The 14,975-nt window shown below is 38.0% G+C and overlaps 1 protein-coding gene across 3 annotated transcripts in view; it reads left to right on the top strand.

Moving 5' to 3' along the window:
- The window catches only part of LOC128250919 (tyrosine-protein phosphatase non-receptor type 11-like), a 69,072-nt gene that overhangs the window by 44,591 nt on the left and 9,506 nt on the right, over nucleotides 1-14,975 (top strand). For all 3 annotated transcript variants that reach the window (XM_089342454.1, XM_089342455.1, XM_089342456.1), the window contains exons 3-7: nucleotides 90-252; nucleotides 4,477-4,593; nucleotides 6,437-6,547; nucleotides 9,984-10,080; nucleotides 11,704-11,783. In XM_089342454.1, coding sequence (XP_089198580.1) covers nucleotides 90-252; nucleotides 4,477-4,593; nucleotides 6,437-6,547; nucleotides 9,984-10,080; nucleotides 11,704-11,783 — 568 coding nt within the window. The remainder of the gene's footprint in view (nucleotides 1-89; nucleotides 253-4,476; nucleotides 4,594-6,436; nucleotides 6,548-9,983; nucleotides 10,081-11,703; nucleotides 11,784-14,975) is intronic.

Raw genomic sequence — 14,975 nt, 5'->3', positions numbered from 1 at the left:
TGGCCTTTTATATATAAAAATGGTCTGTTTTATTTGTTTGATGGAAATTTCTATGTTTTCTTTTAAAAAAAAATTTTCTTTATTTCCAGATGGTTCCATGGACACATAACGGGTAAAGAAGCTGAGAAATATTTAATGATGAAGGGCAAGAACGGGAGCTATTTGGTTCGTGAGAGTCAGAGTAAACCAGGAGATTATGTCCTGTCTGTGCGTTGTGATTCATGGGTCACTCATGTCATGATCAGATTTCTGGTGAGTCACGGCTAAATGTTGTTTATATTTCTACATAGTACCCAGAATAGAAAGTGGACTACATTGTGTGATAGACGAAGGGTAGGGGGTCTCTTTTATCTTGTTTCAGTCATTGGACTGCAGCCATGGTGGGGCACCACCTTGAAGGCCACATATATAGTTGTGATGTTGTGAATCATTCTTTATATGTTTGGTTGATTCAATGATGAGAGAATCCATATGCAAACTATAGAGAGGTGTTGGATGGATACGTGTCTAGAAGAATCTCAGGTGACAGTGTGGAACGAGTCATATTTTATCAACATCATATCTGTATGAGTGTTCCTCGCAGCTGTTTGGGGCCTCCAACTGTTAACTGGAAGGCATGGAGGTCCATGTTTGACGCTAGAGCAAAACACTTTGAAACTGAACACAGGAGACTAAATGAAGAGGGGAAGAAACATCGTTATCAACCACAGTGCCGTCAGTGCCATACAGTCAGCATGTCTCATATCAGTCTTGTCAGCCATGTCCACTCCTATAAGAAACAACGTGCTGGAAGCAGAGGAGGATGAATGTCTTGGATCGACTCTGTCATCATCTTTGATGAACTTGCTGTCATCATAAACATATCTGTATGAGTATATTATGTGAAATAGGTTTAGGGCTAATACGTATGTTTTCTGTATTGTTTCCAGGTTATATAATAAATATCATGAAATTATAGGACATCACTGTCATCTCTTCTGGTTTCTATCACAATTTACTTTGTTTTTTTTTAACCCATTAAGTCCCACTGTCCTATAAATAGAACATGAAATGAAAACGTTAAATAAGCTGTATCACATTGTCCCAGTGTCCTATATGGGACACTGGGTATTTCCATTTGTACTTGAAGTAAAAGAGTTTTAATAATTGATTTTTTTTTTTCATTTTAACCTATTTTCAATTATCTGTGAAAATTTAAAAGTAATAGTCAGGAATTTAAGTATGCTGGGACTTTAAGTATGCTGGGATTAAGAGACCAAACTGCATGTCTGTGGAGGTGCATGGCTTTGGGTTTAAGGTGCTGGACTCATGATTGTAAAATTGTGGTTTCAGTTCCTGAACTGGAAAATGTTGTGCTCCTGAGCAAGACACTTCATTTCCCATTGCTCCAGTCCACTCAGCCGGCAAAAATGAGTGACCCTGCGACAGACTGGCGTCCCATCCAGGGTGGAATATATATGTCAGAGAAACTAGAAAATCGGTCCTATATTCCCTAAGGAATAATATGGACAAGCTAATTCTAGTTTTTTTGTGGAGATGCACGGCTTAATGTTAAGCGTGTTGGACACACAATTGTAAGATTGTGGTTTCAATTCCTGGCCCAGGCGATGCATTGTGTTCTTGAGCAAAACACTTTGTTTCACATTGCTCCAGTCATTTCACATTGCTCCAGCTGGCAATAGGGAGTAATCCTGCGACATGTCCTTTTACAGTGTAATGGGGATTAGCCAACCAGCCAACCAACCAACCAAACTGCATGTTAACCCGATAAGGCTGTGTTCAATTTAATTGACCCAGATTTTATTTTTATCTTATTGACCTTGGGAAGATTTGAACTCCATAGTAACTAGTTTGATTCCCTATCACTTCTATCACCCGACCCAATTCTTTTAAAGAACAATTTATTTTCTATTGAATTTATTCATTGCTCTCTGTAGTCTTTTCCTCTCACTTTTAAAGTTACTTACCTGGTCTAGGCAGGTGTTAAACTGAAGTCTCACCTGCTTTTTACCTTCCTTCCTTACTGCTTTCCTTTCTTTTCTGCTTCCTTCTTTGTCTTTGCTCTTCCTGTCTTCTTCTTATTATCATTATTATTATTATCATCATTATTATTATTATTATTTTTTTTTTTCTTTCTAACTTCTTTCCTCTTCTTCTTCTTCCTTTTTTTCTTTTATTTAATTGAAACCTCCTTAGCCAATGAAGATAATAACTGTCTTATGCAAGACAGCTGTTGGGGGTGGGGATACGGTGGCACCTTTCTTTCTTGTCAGAAAAAGTGTTGGGGTACCCTGCTGAGCTGCCAACATCCACCTATCGCCCCCCCCCCCCCATCCCACCATCACACACACACACACACACACACACACACACACACACACACACACAGAGTCCTGTTCATGCTTAAAACACCTAACCTTAATTTGAACAGTTTCTACCCATCTTTGTGATTCTGTGTGGCTTGTTATTATTAAACAAGACCTGCAAAGGGGTGCCCCCTCGTTTGAATCACCACAAACTCATTGTGTTTTTATCTTAGGTAAGCTAAACAGCACCAAGAAGGTGTTGCAGCTTGTGTCGGGTGGGGGGCGTTTCTGCCGCTGTGGTGGGGGTGGGTGGAATAAATGCAAAGCATCCCTTCCCCTTTTCTTTTTTGATACACTGGCAGGTGAAAACGAAGATGGTACAGGGGGTATTTAAGGCAGCTGGAGGGTGGGTATACAGTGAGGGTGGTGGGGGATAAGTAGAGAAGTGGAGGATGGGTAAGTCCTTAAAGAAATCAAAGGAATCGCTTGCTTTGAGTTTTGGAAGAATGGTATCCATCTGTCCATCTTTTCTGCTTACTACCTGACCTGAAGAATCCATCTTGAAATTTTTTCCCATGATGTTCCAGTCACCTGTTTGTAACACTGGAACTGTGATATATCTATCCATTTTCTCTGCCCACTTTTCCTGCGAGGATCGTTGGGATAGAGTCCTCAGGCACTTCGTCCCGTATCAGGGCAATTACCCCACCTTGGTTAATTACCCCCTCTCCAATATATTAAGAAGTTTTAAATCGTCATCTGTTGTCCTCAGGAGTAATTGTCCTTGGGGGTGAGGTTATTGTCCATGGAAGTGGGGGGTAAATATCCTAGACTTCCTCATCTGTAGGATCCCATCAGAAGTGACCATTATTTCAGTAGGGTCAGGTCAGAAGCAACCATTATTGCACTTTCCAACTGGATTTCCAAGGGTGACCATACAGATATTATTGAGCCGTCTTATTCTTGGTCTACTCCAAGATCTCCTGCCATTTGGCTTGGCTTGAAGAATCCGTCTTGCAGTTCTAACCTCATGACTGTAATAAGTTAGGGTTAAAGTTTCCTTCTCGAGTCCTGCTGACTCATAAGGGCTGGTTTCCCAGTTTCCATGGGGTATAAATTCCCTACCTGAAACTGGTCTTTGCCTGTCCCTTGGATACCATCGGTGGCATGGAACGGAGAGGCTGGTATGCATGGGCAACTTCTGGTCTTCCATAAACAACCTTGCCTGGACTTTGCCTTGGAGGGTGCAGTCCCATGGTCAATCATGACCGAAGGGGTTCTTTACCCTTTATTTGTAATTAAATCCTTTTGGTCATTACCCAACATTCATAAGGAATAATAGTGCCTGAAAAATGGATTATGAGACAAAAGAGAAGGGAAGGAAGAAAGAGGGAGGGACCATCATTATCAAAATTATCATCATTTAATGTCCGTTTTCCATGCTGGCATGGGTTGGACGGTTTGACAGGAGCTGACCATCTGAAGGGCCGTTCAGGCTCCATGTCCGTTTGAGCATGGTTTCTACAGTTGGATGCCCTTCCTAGTGCCAACCGCTTTACAGTGTGTACTGGGTTCTCTTACGCAGAACCAGCATGGGTGCTTTTTACATGGCATCAACACCCATGAGCCTGCAAGGTTAGGGATGCTCAGCTGGAGAGCGTTGCAAGGGCAACCGCACTTAGCTTGATGTGTCTTTTCGAGGACAGCAAACCGACAGGAGTCTCAGTTCTGTTTTTAGATCCTTTCTCACCACTTTGTCTCACGTCTTCCTCGGTCTACCCCTTCCACATGTTCTCTCAACAATTAGAGACCAGCACTTGATATGTTACATGTGAAGACACATGGTCTAGTGGTAGTGGTTATGGTGTTGTACTCACGATCGGTAAGGTTGTGGGTTCAATTCCTGGACTGAGTGGCACACTGTGTCCTTGAGCAAGACACTTCATTTCACATTGGTCCAGTTCACTTGGCTGTAAGCGGGTAACCCTGCAATGCTCCAGCTTTCTAGTCAAGGAGGGATATTGGCTTGCTAACACCACCACCGCCACAACTTGTGGTAATGGTGGTGGTATTGGTGATGATAATGTTCAAGCTATCTGTGGTGGTGATGATGATGATGGTGGTGGTATTTTGTGGTGACTTTTATTAATTTAATCTCTTTCTTTTCAAGGATGGAAAATATGATGTTGGCGGAGGAAACCAGTTTGATAGTCTGTCAGATTTGGTGGAACATTACAAGAAGAACCCAATGGTAGAGAAAACAGGTGTGGTTTTACATTTAAAGCAAGTGAGTAGCTCCACCATTTGATTTTTTATCATTATTATTATTATTATTATTATTATTATTAAGGTGGTGAGCTGGTAGAATCGGTAGCACGCTGGATGAAATGCTTCGTGGTATTTCGTCTGCACTATATTCTGAGTTTTGACTTTGCCTTTCATCCTTTTGGGATTGATATATTAAGTACCAGTGAAATACTAGGGTCAATGTAATCGACTAGTCTCCTTCCCCCAAATTTCAGGCCTTGTGCTTACAGTAGAAAGGATTATTATTATTACTATTATTATTGTGTGAGAGAGCAGTGCATGCCATCAAAGTGACACTGGGGTAGAATTATATGAAGCGTATATGTGTACGTATATGTGTGAATGTATATGTATGTGTATATGTATATATATATTTATGCCTAACTCGTTTTACCGGTTATTGGTTGTTCAACTGTAGCTAAGTCGAGACATTTTAAAACAATATGACCAATTAGATGAGGGAGCTGAACAGCTAAAATAACCCCTCCCCACTACCAGCAAGATTCCAACTACTCCATAAACAAAACAATAATGGAGTAACTTATCACAGGCTTATAGAAGTTTGGATATTATTGTTAGAATTCTTACGAACCTATTGTATAAATTCCTCCATTACAAACACAACTAATATGTAAGTACTTCATAGGTTTTTGATGTAAAAAAATATATTTATAGGTTTGAACATTTTTGTTAGAATTCTAACGATACGAACTAATGCACCAGTCCTCCATTCCAAACGCAACGAATGCGTATGTACCAATGAAAATGTCTGTATGGAAATGTTTATGTATACATTTGTGTATGTATGTGTGGGTGTGCATATATATGTGTCCTCCTCATGTATAATAATAATAATTGATTCATTTGTGTTCATGTATGGACATTTGTGTATGTACATTTAGATGTACATATAGGTATTTATATTTATTTATGTAGATCTATGTATATATGCATATATATGTGGGTTTTTACAGTTTTTATATTTTTAACGTAACCTTATGAACTTTATAAAATCTCTGAAGAGGCTTGGAGAATCATCCATGTACCTCTATTTCATCTATTAACTACTTCAGTCTACTGGAGAGATAAAGATAGAATGAGGTATGTCAACTCTAGACTGAAACAGCTGTAAGACATTATCCCATTTCTTGTCACTATATGTCATTTTTATAATTACTGATATGACATAATATATCACATGTGTTTGTATATTGTCATTATTGTCCTTTTAGTAAACAAATAAACAAGTAAATTGACACAATACAATGTCTGAAAGTTGATGAATACCACCTATTAATCCCTTCCATTTTATTATTGCTATATAAATTAATGGTAAAATAATTTTTTACCTTAACCCATTTATTGCACTTAGTAATGTAAATGCCATGCAATGAAAAAACACTAGTGTAATAATAACTGGGTATTCTTCCAGCCGTATATTGGATAGATATTATTCCTTAGTGGGTTGGATTCACAACCCTTAACTTTCTTGGATTTATATATATATATATATATATATATATATATATTTATTAATATTTAGCAGAAGTAACAGAGTGACTCAAGGTCTGAGAGTTTCATGCGTTGGCACTTACTGCTAAATATTAATAAAAATATACATATACTCATATTATGAGTTCTATTTTTCCTGTTTGCACTATCATACCTATATATATATGTATACACACACACACACACACACACACACACACACACACACACACATACACACACACACTCACTCTCATTAACTAAACTAAACTATTTTCTGATTTTTTCCCTTTTTTTTTTAATCCCCCATGTGGTTATTTCTCTCCATGCAGCCATTTAATGCAACACGGACCACTGCATCAGCCATAGAGAGTCGAGTGAAACAGTTACAAAAGGATAACAACACAAACACAGGCAAGAGTGGGTTCTGGGAAGAATTTGAGGTTAGTGTCTTTAATAATTCATTAAATGATGTCAATTAAATTAACAATCTTTGAATAAAAACAGATGTATGAATATTCTGTTTGACTTACTGTGAATCAACCAAAAGTTGTACTAAATTTTTTTTTTCCAGCCATTCAGTCTTTTAGTCAAATATGTTTGATGTTTGGGCTCTCTGTTTGATGCTGATCTCCCATAGTTGCCCTAATATTTGCTATGGAGTAGATTTAAGGGTTCAAGTAGTGTTAAGGGGTTGCTACAATTTTTGGTGCAGGTAGGGGTTTTTTCCTGTAAGGGATTTTTTTCTCTGGTTTAAGTTTCTGTATTGGGATAAATCTTAATCCTTTATCCTATCAAATCTTAATCCTTTATCCTACAGATGTTAATCCTTTATCCATCTGGTGAATTCTGTGTTGAGATAAATCTTAATCCTTTATCCTATCAAATCTTTATCCTTTATACTACAGATTTTAATCCTTTATCAATCTGGTGAATTCTGTGTTGGGATAAATCTTAATCCTTTATCCTATCAAATCTTAATCATTTATCCATCTGGTGAATTCTGTATTGGGATAAATCTTAATCCTTTATCCTACAGATGTTAATCCTTTATCCATCTGGTGAATTCTGTGTTGAGATAAATCTTAATCCTTTATCCTATCAAATCTTAATCCTTTATCCTACAGATGTTAATCCTTTATCCATCTGGTGAATTCTGTGTTGGGATAAATCTTAATCCTTTATCCTATCAAATCTTAATCCTTTATCCTTTCAAATCTTAATCCTTTATCCTACAGATGTTAATCCTTTATCCATCTGGTGAATTCTGTGTTGAGATAACTCTTAATCCTTTATCCTATCAAATCTTAATCCTTTATACTACAGATTTTAATCCTTTATCCATCTGGTGAATTCTGTGTTGAGATAAATCTTAATCCTTTATCCTATCAAATCTTAATCCTTTATCCTACAGATGATAATCCTTTATCAATCTGGTGAATTCTGTGTTGGGATAAATCTTAATCCTTTATCTTATCAAATCTTAATCCTTTATCCTACAGATGTTAATCCTTTATCCATCTGGTGAATTCTGTGTTGAGATAACTCTTAATCCTTTATCCTATCAAATCTTAATCCTTTATACTACAGATTTTAATCCTTTATCCATCTGGTGAATTCTGTGTTGAGATAAATCTTAATCCTTTATCCTATCAAATCTTAATCCTTTATACTACAGATTTTAATCCTTTATCAATCTGGTGAATTCTGTGTTGGGATAAATCTTAATCCTTTATCCTATCAAATCTTAATCCTTTATCCTACAGATGTTAATCCTTTATCCATCTGGTGAATTCTGTGTTGAGATAAATCTTAATCCTTTATCCTATCAAATCTTAATCCTTTATACTACAGATTTTAATCCTTTATCAATCTGGTGAATTCTGTGTTGGGATAAATCTTAATCCTTTATCCTATCAAATCTTAATCCTTTATCCTATCAAATCTTAATCCTTTATCCTATAGATGTTAATCCTTTATCCATCTGGTGAATTGGCAGCCATTAAAGCTGCAAATAGAATGCCTCACAGTATTCATTCCAACCCTCTGCATTCTAAGTTCAAATCCCACCAAGGTCAGCTTCGTCTTCCCTCCTTTTGTAGTCAATAAACAAGTCCAGTTCCAGTTTTGTTGTGGATTTGTGGAACTGTTAAAGGCTCATGAGAAATGCCTTGAGGCTTTTGCTCTTTGCATTCTGATAACAATTCCTGAAATGGTACTGATGCCCACCTTTGTTGTCCCAAGTTGGTGCCCTTTTTATTTGGTTAAGCATCAGTGTCATGGATAGGTAATATCTCCCCTTGGCCAGACATATTTCCATGGAAGATTAGAAGTGAAGGACACAGATTGTATGATGTGAATTGCAGGGTTTAACCCCTTAAAATATTATCCCGTATATTTCCATTCAGAGATGTCTAGTAAATATATATATGAACGAAAATATACGTTCACTGCATTCTGAGGTATCTGTCCCTTACTTCTCACCCCAAATACTTCGTTCATGATGTTATTCCCGTTTTCTATCATTAACTATAAGTTGGGCCTCACAGAGGCAATGACAAGACCCGGCAGGCCAAGTGGGACTGTAGCCATGGCCTATGCCAGTGTTGCATAACCAGCCCATTTAAAAGTACCCTCGAATTGTTGGGTGATATGATGTACTTATGAAGACCTGTTGACTCAAGTGAAATTGTAGTCGTGGCTGATGCCAGTACCACCTGACAGGCACCCATGCTGATGGCACGTAAAACACACCCGCTATACTCGCGGACTGGTTGGCATTAGAAAGGGCATCCAGTTGTAGAAACATTGCCAGTCCTCAGTCACACCAGCCAACCCATGCCAGCATGGAAAGCGGGAGTTAAATGATGATAATGATGAATTTCATAATAGTTCATAACTGGTCCAAAATAATTTGTGTATTTATTCTTCCTTAGATATAGATTCGAAATAGATAATAAAAAAATATTTTTTGCATGGAAATTAAAAAAGAAAATGTGTATGTTAAGAGGTTAAGAAGTGTGGAACCACCTCTGAACCACTATTTGTTCCCAGATCTACTCTGACCTGGAGAAGTAGCACCTGTTTGGGTCCCAGCTATGGGTTAATTAATATGTGAACCAATGAGAATGAAGGACTCCTAATTCTCATTGGAATTTCCTTCCAGGAGAAGATAAACTCGTGTAAAAAAAGCCCTGAAGTGCAGTTGGTTTCTGGTTGCCTTAATCTCTGTTGTGCCACTGGCTTTAGAACTGATTGCACCGAAACATGGGTTCAGTACTGTGCAATGCTTTATCCATTCAAAACAAATTCACACACAGAGGAACTTCTTGGAAGGTATGCACAGACTTACTGAGTTTAGCAAGTGGTCTTACTCAGCCATGAGCTGACCACACACACATACACACATACACACACACACACACACAAACACAAGACTTATTTTAGTTCCCATCCATCAGATCCCTTCACAAGGGTTTTTGGTAGGCCCAGGACTGTAGTAAAAGACACTTGCTCAAGATGAACCCAGAACCATGTGGTTGGGAAGCAAATTTCTTAACCACACAACCATGCCTGCACTTATATATATTTCTGTAAGTATATAAGTCTTTAGCTTTAGAATTTCTTGAAGAATCATGAGGGGAACAAAATATATTTTGTCATAGATTAAATATTTTATTCACCATCAGACTTATCTTTGAGTTCTTTATTCTAAATGGCTGGACAGATTCTTTTAGAACTTGTCACTACCTGGAATATTAATTCTTAGATTAACCATTTCTGTATGCTATTTTCTCATGGGATATAAGACAGAAATTAAATACAATAAATTTTGGAAATTTTTATTCATCAATTATTCTGTTTCGTTTGTGTGTACAGCAATTACAGCAGCAGGAATGTCGGCATTTATACAGCCGAGATATTGGTGCCCTGCCAGAAAACAAACCAAAGAACCGATACAAGAATATATTGCCATGTAAGTCATTTCTTTACTTTGTAAGAAATATTCCTTCCATCTTCTTTTGTCGTTATTACGTTCCTTAGTCCTTTTAACACCTGCCATACCCTACCTTAATATTTTACCTGTTTTATGTTCAATGAAAATAAAAATAGTACTGGGGGTGATTTGCCCAACTAAAAGTTCCTCCAAGGTGATGCCCCAGCATGGCCACACTCTAAAACAAGTCATAGGAACAAAAAAAAGAAAAATGAAAGAGCTAAGAAAGGAATCTTCTCCAAGAACAAAGTTCTTCTTTGATATGAAGAACTGACTGGAATGGTTTTGCTGTAGGGTTTTCAGAGAGGACCTACATTAAGAAAAGGTGACTAGAATGGTGAATGGAGCCAAAATCGTATTCTGTATCCTTATCAAAAAGAACTGGCACTTTGGATAATATAGTCCTAGGTAAACAAAAGACAGGAGTGTCACAGTCTGAAGAATGCTTTACGTCATAGGCCTGCTTTATCAGTAGAAAACTGGACACAAGCAATTACACCAACTGTTTTAATTATGAACCTGATTAATACATTATCCTTCCCATACAGTTCACCATAATTAGATATTCGTTTACATGTAATTAATTTATTATAATTGATTCATCAGTTTGTGCAGTTCTACGGTGGTTGGCATTGTCTGTGAAGACAGATTGTTGAATGAAGCGGTTAAGACTGTAGTGTTCTGCATAGGAATTGCTTCCTCACCATGTGGTCTTGGGGTTCAGTCCCACTGCATAGTACCGTGGGCAAATGTTTTATTCTATAGATGTAGACTGATCAAAGCCTTATGAGTGAATTTGCTAGACAGAAACTGAAAGAATCCTGTTGCGTGTGTGTGTATATATATATATGTGTGAGAGTGAGAGATTAGTTATAGAATTCATTGGAATCTAGGCACATTAATATGTAGGACGCCAGAAATGGCTAGGCACAATAACATTAGATTATGAAAAAAAGCACCCAGCACACCCTATAAAGTGGTTGGTGTTAGGAAGGGCAAGCCAAAGCAGACTGGAACCTAGTACAACTCTCCAACTTGCCAGCTCTGGTCAAACGATCCAACTGATGCCAGTATGGACAACGGACATTAAAGTGATGGAGATGTGTGTCTGCCTCCTGGTCTTGACATTACATGACAGTTGTGAATGAATGTCACTGTCATATAAGCAGTGTCATCTGTTGGAAGTCTCTTCTATGGAGATATATATATATATATATATATATATATATATATATATATAGTTCAAAAAAACAATAACAAAAAAACAAAAAAACAACAAAGTGAGGACGTGATATGGATAGTATTATTGGACGCTCAGGAAAGGAAAGAGAGAGTGTATATATATATATATATATATATTCGTGGTGGAGAAATATTTCCTTTGCTTGGAAACAAGTGAGGGTTAGCAACAGGAAAGGCATCAACGTGTAAAAAAACTTCAACGAATCCATCTGATCCATGCAAAAAGTGGACATTAAAACGATGCCAATGATGATGATAGTAATTACACTGATTAGTTACAGTAGCAATTTTGATGATACTGATGATGATGATTGTTCCATAAGAAATATCCTGTGCTCATATTTTTTATTTGTCTTTCAGTTGATGAGACTCGATTCATTCTCCGGGATGGTGACCGTAATGAACCAGGATCTGATTATATCAACGCCAATATAATTACGGTAAGGTCATAATCTCCTCTATTTCATGTTTCAATGTGTTGGTCAGAAGAGGAAGGGAGCCAGCATAAACTACGCCCATAGTTTTTGTAGCGTCTCGCAGGCTGATAGGTGGAAGGGAAGGAGTCTGTAGACCTGGTCCAAATGCCTGCAACAGAAGGGATCAGGTTGAATGCTCTGATTTTGAAGGGTTTTAGTCACGCATTTTGGACTTAGTACATGTTTTTTCAGTCTGGTAGTGCCTATTTTATTAGTCTCTTTTGCTGAACCACCAGGTGACATGTAAACAAACCAGTATCGATATATATATGTATAATAATATTAGGGACAAAATCCAAAATTACAGGTAAAAACTCAATTAAAATCAATTTATAAAAAATTAAAATTAAATTGAGCTTTATAGATAAAATATATATAAAATATATAGTTTTAGGGAAAATAACCAAGTTTCAAGAACTCATCGATGAAAATCCACTATCACATATAGAAAAATTAACAATTAAAAGCACAATAAATGAGTATAATATAAAGCAAAGTAAATATCATAAGATAAATATAATATAATAAATTATATTATATAATATATTATATTTATCTTATGATATTTACTTTGCTTTATATTATACTCATTTATTGTGCTTTTAATTGTTAATTTTTCTATATGTGATAGTGGATTTTCATCGATGAGTTCTTGAAACTTGGTTATTTTCCCTAAAACTATATATATATATATATATATATATATATAATCATCGCCATCATCATTATTTAACGTCCGCTTTCCATGCTGGCATGAGTTGGATGATATGACTGAGGACTGGCGAACCAGATGGCTGCACCAGGCTCCAATCTGATATGGCAGAGTTTCTACAGCTGGATGCCTTTCCTAACGCCAACCACTCCGAGAGTGTAGTGGGTGCTTTTACGTGCCACCAGCACAAGTGCCAATAATAATATTTATCACTAATGTGACTAGGATGTTGGAAACACCTACATTGCTAGAAATAAGAGCTAATGCTGTAGTCAAGGCACAAAAATGTAAACACATACACTAACAGGGACCTTAATCATCCAAAAAGTACCTATTTCTAGCAATGTAGGTATTTTTTAACACCCTAGTCACATTTAGGGACAATCTTAATTCTCCTTTTTGGTGAAACATTGCAAACTGCTGCTTATATTAATTTTATATATATATATATATATATATATATATATATATATAAGGAAAATAAGATATGAATATATAGCACCAATGTGATCGTTACCAACGTCGCCTTCCTGGCACGTGAAAAGACATTCGAGCGAGATCGTTGCCAGTAGCGATGGACTGGCGCCTGTGCAGGTGACACGTAAAATACACCATTTCAAGCGTGGCCGTTGCCAGTACCGCCTGACTGGCCTGTTGTGTATATGTTTGTGTGTCTGTGTTTGTGTCCCCCCACCCCACCATGGCTTGACAACCAATGCTGGTGTGTTTATGTCCCCGTAACTTAGCGGTTCAGCAAAAGAAACCGATAGAATAAGTACTAGGCTTACAAAGATTAAGTCCTGTGGTTAATTTGTTTGACTAAAGGCAGTGCTCCAGCATGGCCGCAGTCAAATGACTGAAACAAATCCACACGAACACACATTACTGGCGTGCTGTGTCTGTGGATGATCACCCAATCGCTTCTGATCTGATTCCTTTTTGTGTTTAATTCTCACCCAGAGGAAATACTTAACTCGTTATTTCTAGATGCAATTTGTAATTTATCAATTTGTAATTGAATGAGTTGAGCATAGAAACAATTGTAGGTAACATAGAGTTTTGAGAATATGTTAATAAATTGAATTTTATTAGTTAAAACTCTCCATTTTCCTCTTATAATATATTATATATATATATATATATATATATATATATATCATCATCATCATCATCATCATCATCATCATCATCGTTTAACGTCCGCTTTCCATGCTAGCATGGGTTGGACGATTTGACTGAGGACTGGTGAAACCGGATGGCAACACCAGGCTCCAATCTAATTTGGCAGAGTTTCTACAGCTGGATGCCCTTCCTAACGCCAACCACTCAGAGAGTGTAGTGGGTGCTTTTACGTGTCACCCGCACGAAAACGGCCACGCTCGAAATGGTGTCTTTTATGTGCCACCCGCACAAGCCAGTCCAGGGGCACTGGCAACGATCTCACTCGAAAATCCTACGGGAGCCAGTCAGGCGGTACTGGCAACGGCCACGCTCAAAATGGTGCATCTCATGTGCCACCCGCACAAGAGCCAGTCCAGGGGCACTGGCAACGATCTTACTTGGCTTGCCGGGTCTTCTCACGCACAGCACATTTCCAAAGGTCTCGGTCAGTAGTCATCGCCTCGGTGAGGCCCAATGTACGAAGGTCTTGCCTCACCACCTCAGCCCAGGTCTTCCTGGGCCTACCTCTTCCACGGGTTCCCTCAACTGTTAGGGTGTGGCACTTTTTCACGCAGCTATCCTCATCCATTCTCACCACATGTCCATACCAGCGCAATCGCCCAGGGCTCTAGTGGAAGATATTTACCTCAAGATGCCATGTAGTGGGACTGAACCTGAAACCACGTAGTTATAAAGTAAGCTTCTTAACCACTCAACCATGTCTTGTGCCTATGTTGGAGAGAAAGATTTTCTTTTATAGTTTTGTTTTGTTTTTTCTCTTTTTTTCTTTTCTTTTGGTTTTCTTTATTTTTCTTCCCTTCTCTCTCTCTCTCTTTCCTTTCTACACATTTATTTCCTTTCTCATTTATCGCTGTTTCCATCTATATCATACATCATGTCATATACCAATCCTCTACCATCCTGCACCAATCCTCTACCATCATGCACCAATTCTCTACCATCATGCATTAGTCATCTACCATCATGCACCAATCCTCTACCATCGTGCACCAATCATCTACCATCCTGCACCAATCCTCTACCATCATGCATTAGTCATCTACCATCCTGCACCAATCCTCTACCATCCTGCACCAATCCTCTACCATCATGCACCAATGCTCTACCATCCTGCACCAGTCCTCTACCATCCTGCACCAGTCCACTACCATCATGCATTAGTCATCTACCATCCTGCACCAATCCTCTACCATCCTGCACCAGTCCTCTACCATCCTGCACCAGTCCTCTACCATCATGCATTAGTCATCTACCATCCTGCA

Source organism: Octopus bimaculoides, chromosome 26 (assembly GCF_046866305.1).
Source record: "Octopus bimaculoides isolate indiv1 chromosome 26, ASM4686630v1, whole genome shotgun sequence".
NCBI lineage: Eukaryota > Metazoa > Mollusca > Cephalopoda > Octopoda > Octopodidae > Octopus > Octopus bimaculoides.
Note: the sequence above shows the minus strand (reverse complement) of the source record. Positions and strands in the feature narration are given on the sequence as shown.